Here is a 14446-nt window from a genome sequence, read left to right as displayed (position 1 = left end):
ATCAAGGAAGGCGCTCCACAACTCTTCAGGAAATCCCCAAAGCACCCAGACCCCCCAAATCACCATTCAGCCTGTTCGCAAACTCCTCAGCTATCCTCTCATCCTTGAGCTTGCCAACATCCAAGCCAGGCTGGGATGGTACCATTCTCCCGGATTTAAGCTGCAACTTAAGAGTTGCTACAACAAGCCGGTGGTAAGTATTGAGGAAGCCGAGCACTCCGGTAGACCCTGCAGATGTGGATCATCCTTCAGCAACCACCAACGAGCACATGGTCACTCTCCTTTGCCACACCGCCAGTGTTGGAATACCAAGTCCAGCGATGAGCTTGTGGGCGCTGAAACCATGAACCAGCTACCCTAAGTCCATGACTTCTTGCAAAGTCAAGGAACTTAGTGCTATTCTGTTTCACAGTTCCAGACCCATGGGGACAAACACACGTCTCATAAGTATCCCTATCAGTTCCAGTCGATGCATTGAAATCCCCCAAGACGAGAAGTGTATCTCACCTGGGGCACTGATCAACCACAGACTCGAGCGTGGCATAGAATGCATCCTTCATGATGAGATCACTCACCTCAGTCTGAGCAGAAACAGAGACCAGGGAAACGACATCCAAGGAGTGATGAATCCTTCGTCTCATAATACGCTCGTTGACCCGTGTTACCTCAATTATCATTGAAGTCAGCTTATTGGACACGGCTGCAGCAACTCCTTGTGCAATGATAACCATCAGAGCGGTGAGACCAATAGTAGGTGTAACCACCCACTATGATCTCGCCGTAATCCGGTCTCTGAACCTCAGAGAGTGCTGCAATGCCGATGTCCAAACGCTTGAGCTCAGATGATAACAGAGACAGGTGATCATCCTCTCTTATGGATAGGACATTCCAGGCACATACCTGAAGGGACCGCCTCAGGTTAACCCAAGGAAACCGCCATCTGGTGGACGACACCTCAGCACCACCCCGTCACACTCTCCCGCAATCTGACCCAGGAAGTGTATCCTGCGCTTTTCCTCCTATCATAAAGGAATGGGGATCCCGAAGGCTTTGCTCCAATTTTGTCATCCAGTGAGCTGCCCTGCCAAAGGAAGCTGCACAGGAGGTACTCCCACAGAGTTGGTTTTCAGATTTTTTTTCTGCTTTTGGAATGTTTTGCGAAATGAAGGGTTTTACGGTGGCCAGAGTGCAAATCCTGCCACCAACCTCCTAATAAAAAGTAACCCAACTACAGGAGGATGTCCGCCGACACAGTTGGGAACTAGATATGGATGGCCGTTGGCTCACAAGGAGTTCCTCCGTCCTTTGACAGGTTTTGTTCTTCATCCTGCTGGGTGTCCATATCATACACCCTCCTCATCAAGACACTTGGTGGGGGAGACGGTTTTGACGCTGACAACCCGACCCTGGAACAGCTTAGTGCAGGTTTACATGGTACCTGTAGCAAGTCACAGATCTACTCTGACCTGACCTGACAGTGGGAAACACCCACCCATCTACTTTCTCAACAATCTTCTTGAAGAAGTCCTTTCATTCAAACTTTTGGACTTCACTCTCTGCCATGATCTTTCCTGGGAAAGCCATATCTCCAAGCTGGCCTCGAAAGCCAGTCAACGATTCGGCATCTTCCATCGTGCAAAGTCCTTCTTTGGCACACCTGAGCTACTGACCACGTACAAATCTTTCATCCGCAGCCTGATGGAGTTTTGCTTTCCCCTCTGAGCTGCTGCTCCCGCCTCTCACTTTTCTTGGCTTCACGCTGTGGAAACCAAGGCATTTAAGATCATTGGCATCTCCCGCGATGAGGCGGAGTCTTTGGGTCTCTCAATCTCTCACACAATCAGGTCGGTGGTCTTTCTGTCTCTACCGTCTCCTCTCCGGCCTACCCCCCCACTCCTGCTCTGTCTGCTATCTGTCCTGCCCATATTTCTGCAGGGCGCCCAAGGTCCGCCAGCAACCCTCTTCGGTTAAACTACCAAAATCAGAATCACTGCTCACCTTCATTCTTTCATTAATCTTTCTTCCCACCTTTGGAACAAACTCCCACATCCTCTTCAATCCCACTCTTCCCTCCAGATCTTCAAAATATCTGTTCACCACCATCTTTTATCTTCCCCCATCCAAAACCATGATCTTTTCTACCCCCATTAATCCAGCCCAAACCCATCTCCTTCTCACATTCTCTGCTTCCCTTCCTGAAAGTCCCTGTCATGTCCATCTTGCTTCCCCTGTGTATCGTGCCCCATCCCTCTCCCTTCAACAGATCTCCTCATGTGTCTATTCTCCACTGTTTTGTGCTTCCCTCTCATCCCTTTTGTCTCCTGCTCCCCTTGTTATAGTTCTGTGTGTTTGCTCTTATACGAGCCTTGATATTGTGTATTAACAACAACAAAAAATTCCGAGTTTCATCAATGTGTTTGCTGTCCTTCGGATGGATGTAAAACTGGACGTGTTGTCTGTTGGCATTGGTACAGGATTGAACAAAATGGGGTATGTTCAAATAACACGTTCAAACAGCACGCACCATTTTTAGAGATTATAACTTGGGCTTCCCTTGAGGGACTTGTACTGTGGCTGGCACCCCATGTACCCACTATCTTGGAACTGGAACTCCTCAAGGTGATAATTACTCGTCTTATCTTACGTTTTAAACTTTTGTCAGATTTAACCAAGACAATGGAACACATGCTTATATTTGTATTTTCTTGTGTAAATCTGGAAAATACTTTGTTTACTTTATCATATTGAAGGTAAATGTCTTGAATGTCAGTTTGTCATTTTATCTTCAAAAATGACAACCACTGTGATGAGAAATGTCAATTATACAGCTGCTGTTGACTGTATCGCCATGGCTTGCAAACAAACAAACATCGAAGAACACCACTCCGAGTTGAGCAACAAAGTCATTACAAATACTTAAGCAAAAAGAGAAATGAAGCAAATGGAAAAGGAAGAGAATCTTGAAACAGGGGTGTGTTCTATTATTAAGCATTCTTGTCGAGCGCTCGCCAAGTGGCAGCACTCAAACAAGCACTCCAACAAAACGGTTGATAAGGAAGGTTGGTTGGCTTAGCAAGCTGATTGGTAAGGGGACACATCCCAGCACTTTCATCAATGCAAAAACAACGACTCGCGTAAAATATGGAGAACGAGGGATCGTAGCCTCACTTCAAGTCAATGCGCTTAGTTGTAAGAGTCGCTCACTTCTCAAAATTTTCAGATCTCACTTCAGATTTTGACACTGAATTAGTCGAGAGCTCCGATCCTCAAATCCGAAGACAGATTTTCATTACATACTTTAATTAGTCAATGAGAGGCCATTGTGGAAAATCCCATCATGCAATACATAAAATGGCTTCAAGCTCCGAATTTGAAAACTTCGCACGTACGACAGCGATGTACACAGTGATTCGTACATATGAAGATCAGGCATTCGATGATGTGAGTGAGGAAAGTGAAAAAAATGAATTTGGAGCGCTTCATCATACAGAAACCATTGTGACCTGTTCCAAGGCAAGGCATTTTGAGAAGCCTGAAACAAAATAGTGGCTTTAGACCTGCCGGCTTGGTGAGGCTTTTTTGGTTTTTGATGATGAGCACTCAATTAATTATGTTCAAAAGGAGTGTTTTAATTAACTCAAACACCCAATTTTCACTCATGCACTTCTTTGGAGTTCCCCGAGTATGCATGCAAAGTTTTGGGCCACTAGGTTTAGTGGTTTTGGAGTTATGGAGGACACACACACACACACACACACACACACACACACACACACACACACACACACACACACACACACACACACACACACACACACTGCCACTTATTATTTCCTCCACCATCTGCGATGTACCGAGGTAATGTTTTCACCCCTGTCTGTTTGTCTGTGTGAAGGATGTTTCAAAAAGTTATGGATGGATTCACATGAAATTTGGTGGGGAGGTTGGGGTGTGTGACAAGGACGAATTAATTCGATTTTAGTGAACATCCGGCTGTGGGTCCAGATACAATAATTACTTAAGTGATTCTTCACCAGAGAGATATAGGTCCAAAAACGATATATATACTGGATAGCATGATATCTCAAAAAGTTGTGGGCAGCTTGGGTGTGTGACAAGTACAAATTGATTCGATTTTGGTGAAGATCCTAATCCGGATCTGGGTGTAGATATGCACTCTACCAAGTGCCCTTCTCGTTATAGATGTTCCTATTGCCTCTTTCAATTTAATTGTTCTGTGAGCTCAGATTCTGTGTATTAAATATATAAATCCTTTGTTCTTATTGTTATTATACGTCGAGGTAATTAACAGGTCTTTAGGCCACTTTGCACGGTCATAGCTGAGACATGAACATGATTATCAGCACATGAGTGCCAAGATGAGCCATTTTAAGTTTTATATTTTTAATGTTGTTTACTGGGACAGATATTTCTACACTATCCAGGTTCCTCCTGATGACTCCATCTTTGCTCTTAACTTCTTCAGGTTCCTTCTTGGTCTTCTGTTTCATTATGTTTGTGCCATATCCTGATGCTGCATTGACTGTGCTTCCCCGATGACAGACCTCTGGTAGCTTGTACATGTTGCTGCGTTTGAGCCTGGGGAGTAACTGCTGAAATCTATCTGTACAGGTTCTTCCTGACATCTTTGTTGTTTGTTCCTTTCACATTTCTTTCTAATCTCTTTTAATTTTATTTCTTTATTTTTATAATTCTCCTTGTTCATTATCTTTCATCTCTCTATTCCTCTTTCATTATATATATATATATATATATATATATATATATATATATATATATATATATATATATATATATATATATATATATATATATATATATATCTAGCTCTCTAAGGAGAAATTAATTCTTGCAGAAATGTTTTCTGTAAGGTTCACTTGGCTGCACCTGGATGGGTTTGAGGGTTGAGGAGTAGCGGCTGAAACCCGAATCCTCTCCAGGTTCCTCCTGATGACTCCGTCTTTGCTCTTTACTCCTTCCGGTTCCTTCTTGGTTTTTCCGTTTCATTCAGTTTGTCTTCATCAATTAATTCTCAATCATAGTATCCATCAGAGGAACGGAGTGATCGCAATATGTCCTGAGGGATACAAGAAACCTTATGGTAGTCACTACTTGAGCATGGATAGGAATTCATTAACATGTTAGTAAACACGAGCCTTGGGGTGAAATCATAACCTGCTTGATGACACATTATTCATCAAGTATTTTTGGATCACCGGTATGACTGCTCCTGCGAACAGGCAATGGTACCGTTAATCTGTGATGGCACACAGCTGTAGGCCACTGGGCCTAGCCTTTTCAAAAAAATAATTTACCTGTGAGGAATAACGTGGTGAAACCAAAAGAGACGGTAGAAGGCTCCGGAGACTCATCAACATGAACGTGAGCGTTTTCAATTGTATATTTACCACTTTATCAAGACCGGAGTACGTTTTGTAAATGACTCAGACTCAGGGTCCAGTTCTATTTGAGTGACGTAGAAGGGCAAAATCGTGTCGCACCAGGTGATCTGTTACAATCAGTTCCTGTGAGAGCTTTATTTTGTATTTTCGATAATGTATGAACATTACTGAAAGCACATGTAGTTATGATAAGCCGCAGTATTAGCATGTCTGTGTCAAGTTGCATGATTTGGTGTGGCAAGTCCCACAACAATATATTCCCCACGCAGCTTCTGCATTTCTTTCGACGGGGGTTGCAAACCATCCACTCCTTAACTAGCCACAAGAGCTTCCTGTTTCTTCAAACTTTATTACCAAAGTATTTGAGGTTTCTGTAGCGCGTCGGTCTGACAAACACTTCTTCTCAATGTGGTGAAAGCACAAGGGGTTGTTTTTTTTTCTGCATTGCTCCCATTTTGGTAGAAAATCCTCACCAAATGTCCTGATTCAGTATTTAGTCATACTCTATATAATTTGATGTGTGCTTGTTTGTGTTTGTGTGCGTGTGCCGCTTGACCTGCATGCATTCCTAAATCATTGGACTGAACCCGTAGGTAGCGGGTGTTTCTCGTATCCTTGCATAATTCACTTAAATTTGCAGTGATGTCTATTAATGTCTTTGTAAACATATATATATATATATATACATATACATACACATATACATACATACGGTATGTCCTGATCTGGTCACGGTTTTTCCTCTTCTTTTTTTTTTAAGCTCTTTGACTCAATGCCGATAGCAACCATGGCTGTTTAAACCTTTTAGGACATTTTGGATCGAATCAACATGTAAGATCGGCGGATGCTAACCACAATGAGAAACAAGGAACGAAAAGCTGACATTTCAGGCATTTAACCCTTCGTTGGAGCAAAGGAGAAAGGCTGGAGAGGCGAGGATGATAAAATGACACGCCTTCGTGATTAAGACTAGTTTCCCATTCCACTTTGTATCTTTTTTTTTTTTTTTTTTTTTTAGGAAACAACTTGTTCTTTAAAGTTTGAGCATTTAATAATCTTTCAGGAGTGTTAATTAGTCAAGTGTAGATTTTAAAAGTAAAACAATTTTCTGAATCAAAAAGTAAACTTTACTACCTGCAGCATACATTTCTACTTTAGTTTGTTTTTAATTTCTTCACATCCACAGGAATAATAGAAAGACTCAACACAAATGGGAACATTTCTTTATTTGACCATACACGCAAGTCCAAAAGCTTACGATTGGTCAAAACCTACTGTTGGAGTCTTAGTGTGATTATACAACTCAATGTTTTACACAAAGTACACATTGCGATTCCAACTCGGCCTATGTAATCTGCTGCTTACCTCAACGTGCGCCACATTGAGTATTCGGGCGTTGAATAAATGGATCTGTGCTACATAAACATCACTCTATAAACTCATCAGCTCCAGTCTGGAGCACTTCTTTTTTGTTCTTATTTGTAAAGAACAAGGCTCATAATGCCCGAAATTTAGAATGTCACAGTGGAACAAAGAAGTTCCATGCAATCTGTAATACCCACAGCTCACGAGCCACACCATATTGCCAGTGAGCTGAGACTTCGCGTGTGCGTTTGGCCCCAAAATCGGTGTGCAAAATTATTTTCACACAATGAAGGTATACGTCAGAATAAAAACTTGCAATTCTTAATTTGATATCTGCAATCACAAAGTGATCGCAAAGGGTAAGCCTCCTCTAGCCTTCCCCGGCTTACCCTTGGCGATCCCTCCCCCCCTTCCGTGACTTGCCCATGCCCCCCCCCTTCCTCGGTGATCCAATGATGGACCTTTTCTTTTCGGATCACCATATCACCTTGACCTTCGACATTTTGGGACAGAGTGGAAATTATTCAAGTTATGATGAAAAATATTACAGTATTACAGATATTTCTTTTTATTAATTAGGTCACAATCCAAAAAAACAAGGTCAAGGAAACAAATCAAATATCAGGTGCACAACTTCAGTGCAGGTACACTATTATGCTGCAAGAACATCGTAGAAAACCAAGTGGTCTTTAAGATTCAGCATTGGCAAAATTGAACGATAACAAAAAAGCGAGTTTTTTTTTTTTTTCAGACCACCATTTGACCTTGACCTTTAACCTGGAGAAGTATGATGTGAATTAAGTGTAAATGTGCCTTGCTCTCGGGCCAAGGACCTAAGCTATCTATAAACAGCAATTTCGTTATGATCAGACGAACCGTAGTCGAGATTTCTTGAAAAATGTTAAAATATCTAATTGGGTCATGACCTTAAAAATAGGTCAAGGTCAAAGAAGATGTCAACCCCGCATACTTTTTATTACTATTGTTGATGGAAATTTTAATTCCGAAAGTCCCGGCTGGATCTGAAATACAGCTTTGACATTTGTGAGAAAAAAGGAGAAAAACCTAAATGGTGGTTTAGCACTCCGAGGGGTCTAACAAACTCTGGGCACCATTAAAATTGGGGGCGCTAATTGTAGAAACAAACCATGTAACGGGTTTGGGCCTTCCCATATCCCATATGGGGGAGGCTTCATAAAATTGATATGAAAAGATGAAATACGAACACTTTCAATGAGCTCGCTGATCACGTACCATAACATATGACACACACGTCACGTGGAATGGAGTAGTCCAAATGTAAATCCATCATGTAAATGGTGCACAACTATTTTTCATACAAATTCATGACTTTATGACTGTTTATTTATGATTGGGCACCCAACTTTCTATTATTATCTATCATCTTCTTCGTCATTAAAAATAGAGCTTGATCTGCTGCACACCATGTTGCTACGTCAGAATCCGTTTTCGGCATGCACATCCATTCTTTACTATTAAACTGCCTGATCGCCGACTTTTGACAAATATTCTGATGAAAAAAACCAACAACATCCCTCACTTTCAACCGTACATTGTTCGTTCATGTGGCGAATGTCCTTTTGGTAACTTTCTTTTAACGAGTCATTCGTTGCACAGTTACATCGTTTATAAAGTGTTTCCAAAAATTATGCCTAATCCATTTCAGCTACGTCGTCACCTGTTCAGAATTAATGACAATAAATAAGGCTCGAGGACAAACCCGACAACAAGTTGGCCTTCACCTGGATCAACCTGTTTTCTTATGGACAACTGTGTACATATTGCTTTATCATGTATAACAGGATTTCACGGCATCAGTTATGATGGCAGTCCATCCACCATGTTGCACATTTGGCAAAAAATATGATTCTCCCAGCAGCACTCCCGTAGCACACCAGCGATTGGAATATCAGTCTACACACCAATCAGACATCAACAATTTCATATTCTAAAAGCCCCTTCCACATCAACATTGATCTCATTACAACATTAACTAGAACGGCGCTCTGTCGAGCACATACCTTCACCAGGCTTTACAGTTTACATTTTGTGTATCCCACTGATGGGCCGGATCTGCACCCGGACCTCAACCAAAATCTAATCGGCATGTTATTGTCAACCTACCCAACTCATCCACCAAGTTTTGTTCTAGTGTCTGTATCTAGTATGAAAAAAATTCCGGGATGAATCAGATCTTCACTGAAATCTAATCGAGTCGTCCTTATCACGCACCCAACCTGTCCATCAAGTTTTGTCCGAATCCGGCCACAACTTCTTGAGATACCCTGCTCACAGACAGGCGGTCCTGGGCCAGATTGCAGCCTTTCCACTTCTGATACTGTATCTGAGGGACCGTCGAACCAGCCAAACATTACACTAATTGGTACCCTACACCTCGTCAGCAATTACGACCAAGCTATGTTGAGAAGTGCACGGTACAGTCGTGATATGCGACGTTGTTTGCCGCAGCCAATTATCCCTCATCGGGTCTTTCCCAATCACTGAATGGAGACCATGACAGCCAGAATGCACCCCTGAGACCAGGTATATGTAATCATGATAAATGGTCACACGAGGAAGGGAACACGAGAAGGCAAGCAATGTGATGACAATAAAAATGCTTACCTCCTACCGATACTCATGCCCACGGACCGAATAAACAAAGACGAGCCTTAATTACGAGTATTTTTGCCTCGTGGCTGTCAGACACACCACAATAGAGACAAAGCGGGTAGGACAAGACAGAAAAAAACGTTTTCGGGCAAACCCGACAGCACTTGCAGGATGGGGCCCATGCAGTCATGGTAGTTCAGGTAGGCAATGTCCCGTGCCGCTGGAAAAAGGAGAGAGAAGGATGTGGCTCCGGTCTTTGCAGGGCATGATTTTGGCACTCGGGACGATCCATCAGCGCAACCTTCTTTGCACGGGTCTGGGTGTTGTCCTCCCACTTCCTGTGTCACTCCCGCTGTTATTGCTTCTGGCCTGTGCATTGTTAATGACGTGCTGTGCCCCTCCACCCTCGCTCGCCATTGGCTGAGGGGCCCAGTCAACGATCAAAGGATCCCTCCACCCCCTGACACCCACCATCGGAAGATCAAATGGGCTGCTTTTGGCCACAACCTTTCACGCTTATATTTGCGCCGCTGGCCGAGTAAAATGCTAAAAGGGACATTTAAGACAGATTACAGAGGGTAAAACGGTAAAAATGGGGTCAAGAAGGTTGATAATTCTTGACACAGACATTGGGTGGACGCTGTCTTACTAGACATATAAGCACTACTTATCTAATAACATGATTAATTACTTCACGCTTATTCTAGACATTCATTTAAATAACTGCTCTATACTAAGGCATTATTAACCCTCTGGGAGCCATTTCCACAACAATATGATGGCTAATGTTGCTGAGTTTTTTATTTTTATGAGTTCATGATTTTTAGATTGTGATTTTGTTTTTTTTTAAAGTTCATGTTTTTTCCAAGTTGTTTTGCTAAAGACAGAGCACCATCGATTAATGAAGAATTTAAATTTATCTTTAACTCCTTCAGCTTCCTTCTAATAGAGACAGGGTCATGTCAGCCATGATCAGCTTTTAAGCTAACAGCTCAGCTCTTGTTCTGTCTTTTCTCAGCAGCTTTGGATGATGGAACACTGACGGTTGTTGAGGGTCATATGCTCGAGGTGCTCGAAAAGGACCGAGGAGATGGCTGGACGCGTGTCCGCAGAGGTTCTTCTGAGGGATACGTCCCGACCTCGTACCTGGAGCACATACCTGAAGATCCCACACATGGTGCCTCTTCGCCTGATCAAACCGAAACGATAAACAAGACCACCATGACATATATTTGAGGACTTCATCGGCTGGCAAGCGAAAGTAAAACTTGGCTGGCAAAGAAAAGGAACCATTGTAGGAGAAATGGTCCATCAAATGGTATCGGGATGGACCCACAGCCAGCGTACTTTAGTTTGGGCTGTGGAGCCGGTTTGGAAACAGGACAGCAGAGAAGAGGAACAAGAATCTCACTCGAATGGAGCATGTGATTGTAGATTCGAAGCAATCCTCTCAAACATGACCTTCATTGCACAGCAGGAGAAACAAAACCCCATTTAACAAGTCTTTTCTGTCCAAAAACTCTAATATTTACTTGATGTTCATGCTTTTGTGTCATTCTTGGTTAGTACCTACAACTCCATCCTCACATCAATTCCATTTCTTTAAATATCTCTGCTTTTGCCTTCGCATTACGTCAACTTGAGCTGCAGATTTATTCTATCCTTCTCAAAATTTTGCGTCTTTCTTCCTGGTGGAAGCATGGTATCAATGCCAGTGATTTCCCAGTTTGGTGTGATACCACTACATTAAGCTTATTAATATTTCATGTTAAATTAATTTCAAAGTACAACTTGCTGTTGCAAACTTTCCTTCATGTAACGGCCATACCCACTCCTCAAGGAGTATCCTTAACTGTAACCGCTCAATGTCGCCGGCTTGTGTTGGATTGAGCAATTGATCTTCAGCGTCGTTACGAGGTCGAGTTTTGACAACCGACCCTATATGGGCTTAATGATGGCAATTGGGTGCAGGTCATTTACGGAGACTGAAACCGTGTGTGTGGTTAAGGAGCAGTTATGCTCGCTGGGTTATCATCACACGCAAGAAGTCATCCTCTTTGGCCAGTTTACGGACTGAGGTATTTGTGAAAACAAAAAAAATAAACATTCATTATTAGTTGCTATGTTAACTTCAGATTTCTTTTTTATTATTATTATTATTATTATTATTATTATGATTAATATAATTATTGTTCAACCATGTCTGGCTGAAGCAGGCCTCTTGCACTGTGTTGCATGCATGAGTAAAGTTGGGGCCTATTATATTGTGACATTTATATTTTATGATGCGTGAGACTCCTTGAGGGAACGGAATGCGAGACAGAGTGGGATATCGGGACAGTAGTTGTGGGAGATGTGAAAGTAGTCACAAGAGGGCAATAGAAATGTCAGTCGATGTGTCAATTGGGACTTAAGTGATGATGGGAAAAATGCTTTCTTTGGGTTCGAAAGATTACCCGACTTGTACAATTTTGTTTTTAATGATATTTTATTGCTTTGTGCACACACCTTCGGTGCAGAGCCCGTTTTATCTCCATCCCTTTCCAAGCTGCCCTTCAGTCTCTGTGGTCCGAGGCCATGTGTCTGTATTCAATCTGTGGTCATGCGATATCATCCCCGGTGCACATTCATCATGGAGGATATCTGGGCTTGGTCCCCTGATAATGACCGATGTGAGCAAACAGAATGCATTGTTACAGGAGAAATAATTTCGAGCAAGTGCAATGGCAGCAGTTTTTCATTTTTCCACAAGACCATTTTATCGATTGTGTAAGGAGTAAGGGGCTCGGTGATTCGCCTGGTAACCTTGTTGTCTTGACCCGGTAACCTTGTTGTCTTGACCTCACTGGTGTACATTCGAGGAAGTTTTGGCGGTCTGGCTCGGAGTGCGGCGACTCGTCCAGGACCGGTTCTTTGCTACGGAATCATTCACAACTTCTCACGAGCACCGCGATTGCTCGGTCTTGAGCGTGGGCTCTGCCACCACCGATGTGCACAGTGGTGAACATTTTCTGCCGTCATTTGGTTGCTTTGGTTGAACCTTTATTTTTGCATATGGTGGCAGTTAAAAATGAAAAGTACTGTGACATATATATATATATATATATAGGTGTACCGAAAGTACAGAACAAGAAAATGCAGAAGCATAGCCAAGTATACCTGGCCGCACTTTTGCTTTGTCAATAGAGAGACCCCAAAGGTGTTGTAAAAAACAACCAAACAAGGTCTTACCTGTGGATATTGTGAGTAAAACCCTATTAAGGATTAAGTATTCGAGCATTCCACTATAAAATAAATAAATAAATCGGTTGTTCCTCATTTCTTATAAAAACTATCCTCAAACTTCCAGCCAGGCGAATGGCGAAACATTCGCTTTGAATAAAGAGTTAAGTTGCCATTTCTTCGAATCATCCAACAGTATTCAGTATTGGCCTATCATGTTTATCGAAGCATCCACTATTCCACTGTTTTGGCAAAAGCTTTCCCTTTCTGGTATCTTAAACGAAGCTATTTTGCATTCAAGCCTCAATGATGGCTATCCAAATGTGCTTGTATCATATCTGTGCAAAGCCAATTATATTTAATGTTGCAAAGAAAGTAAAACATGCTGTGTATGTCGTCTTGTTGTTGGATTTTTTTTATATCACCCCCTCCCCCCCACTGTCAGCCACCCTCCCCCCCATTCCTCCAGGAAAATATTGTGTGGAAGGTTCAGTGACTGCAGGAAAATATAGATCTGCCATTTGGTCGATGTAAACATTACTCTTGGTCATATTACTGTTACTAAAAGTTGAAGTGTCTATCACGCTTTATTTTAAAGGGTTCCTCTTGTTCGGGTGTATACAAGATATATATATATTTGGAGGCCAGCTTGGAAATGTGGCTTTCCCAAGAAAGATCATGGCAGATTGACTCAGCAGCTTGAATGAAAGTACTTCTTCAAGAGGATTGTTAAGAAAGTATATGGTTGGGGGGGGGGTTCCAGACAGTCCTTTCGGAGAGACACAGTGAGAGTGTGAGATTTCTCAGGATTGAAAGACATCTTCCACGTGTTCGACCAGCTTGTGATTTTATCCAGATCTGCAGAGAGTGAAGAAGCTGCTGCTTGCCAATCAGAGGGCTGAAAGATGGTACAGCAGAGGGTGGAGTCATCAGCAGGGAGATAAAGAGGATTTTCCAGAGAGTGAGAAAGATCATTGATGAGAACCAGAAAAAGAACAGGGCCCAGAACGCTACCTTGAGGAATTACAGCCTGGACAGGAAGTGGGGATGATTGAACTCCATAAAGGGCCACACGTTGGCTGTGACAGGAGAGGAAGTCCATGAGCCATAAGTGGAGATTGCCTTGGATACCATAGGAAGAGAGTTTGGTGAGCAGGGCAGGGTGCCAGACCGTGCTAAAAGCACGCAATATGTCTCGGGATATGGCTCTGATTTCATGCCCGGCATTGAGGACCTCCATCCATTGTTGGGAGAGCAGAAGCAGCATATCCAGGGTAGAGTGACCTGATCTGAAACAAAATTGATGATTGGAAATCAAGCCATTGGAGAAGAGGAAGGATTTGATGTCTGAAGCGATGATGGATTCCATAACCTTGCTGATGATTGGGGGAAGGCTGATTGGTCTGCAGTTGCAGGGATCTGTTGTTGCACCTTTTTATGCAGGGTGGTAATGTTTGCTGATTTCCAAGCAGATGGCAGATGACGTTGAGCAATTGAGAGGGTGAATAGAACAGAGAGAGGGTGAGCAAGAGCAGAGGAGCAGGGTTTTAGGGCACGTGGGCTGATGCTGTCTGGACCGGTTGCAGAATCTAAGTTGAGGTTTGACAGCAAGCTCTCCACCTTGTCAGGAGAAAATGACAGAGTCCAGGAACAGCTGGGTTTGACTGGGTAAGGTGGGTACAGAAAGTGATGGGTTTGGGATACAAGATTTATAAGCAAACATAGTTTAGTCATTCAGCCTTTTCACGTGCTGTGTCAGCTCTGGGGCCATTTGAGGTACGGGAGGGGATGGAGGAGGAACA

The 14446-nt window shown here is 42.8% G+C and overlaps 1 protein-coding gene across 14 annotated transcripts in view; it reads left to right on the top strand.

Moving 5' to 3' along the window:
- LOC147013622 (formin-binding protein 1-like) overlaps positions 1-13040 on the top strand; it is a 163485-nt gene extending 150445 nt beyond the window's left edge. For 10 of the 14 annotated variants that reach the window (XM_085855597.1, XM_085855599.1, XM_085855598.1 and 7 more), the window contains one exon: positions 10441-13040. In XM_085855597.1, coding sequence (XP_085711723.1) covers positions 10441-10658 — 218 coding nt within the window. In that variant the 3' untranslated portion in view covers positions 10659-13040. The remainder of the gene's footprint in view (positions 1-10440) is intronic. The other 4 variants (XM_085855588.1, XM_085855596.1, XM_085855594.1 and 1 more) reach the window with 1 other exon arrangement.
- Positions 13041-14446: the final 1406 nt, after the last annotated feature.

The sequence above is a fragment of the Eptatretus burgeri genome, chromosome 14 (assembly GCF_056783735.1).
Source record: "Eptatretus burgeri isolate ZD-2024b chromosome 14, Ebu_testis_v1, whole genome shotgun sequence".
Lineage (NCBI taxonomy): Eukaryota > Metazoa > Chordata > Myxini > Myxiniformes > Myxinidae > Eptatretus > Eptatretus burgeri.
The sequence above is the reverse complement of the archived record's forward strand: the minus strand, read 5'-3'. Positions and strand labels throughout refer to the sequence as shown.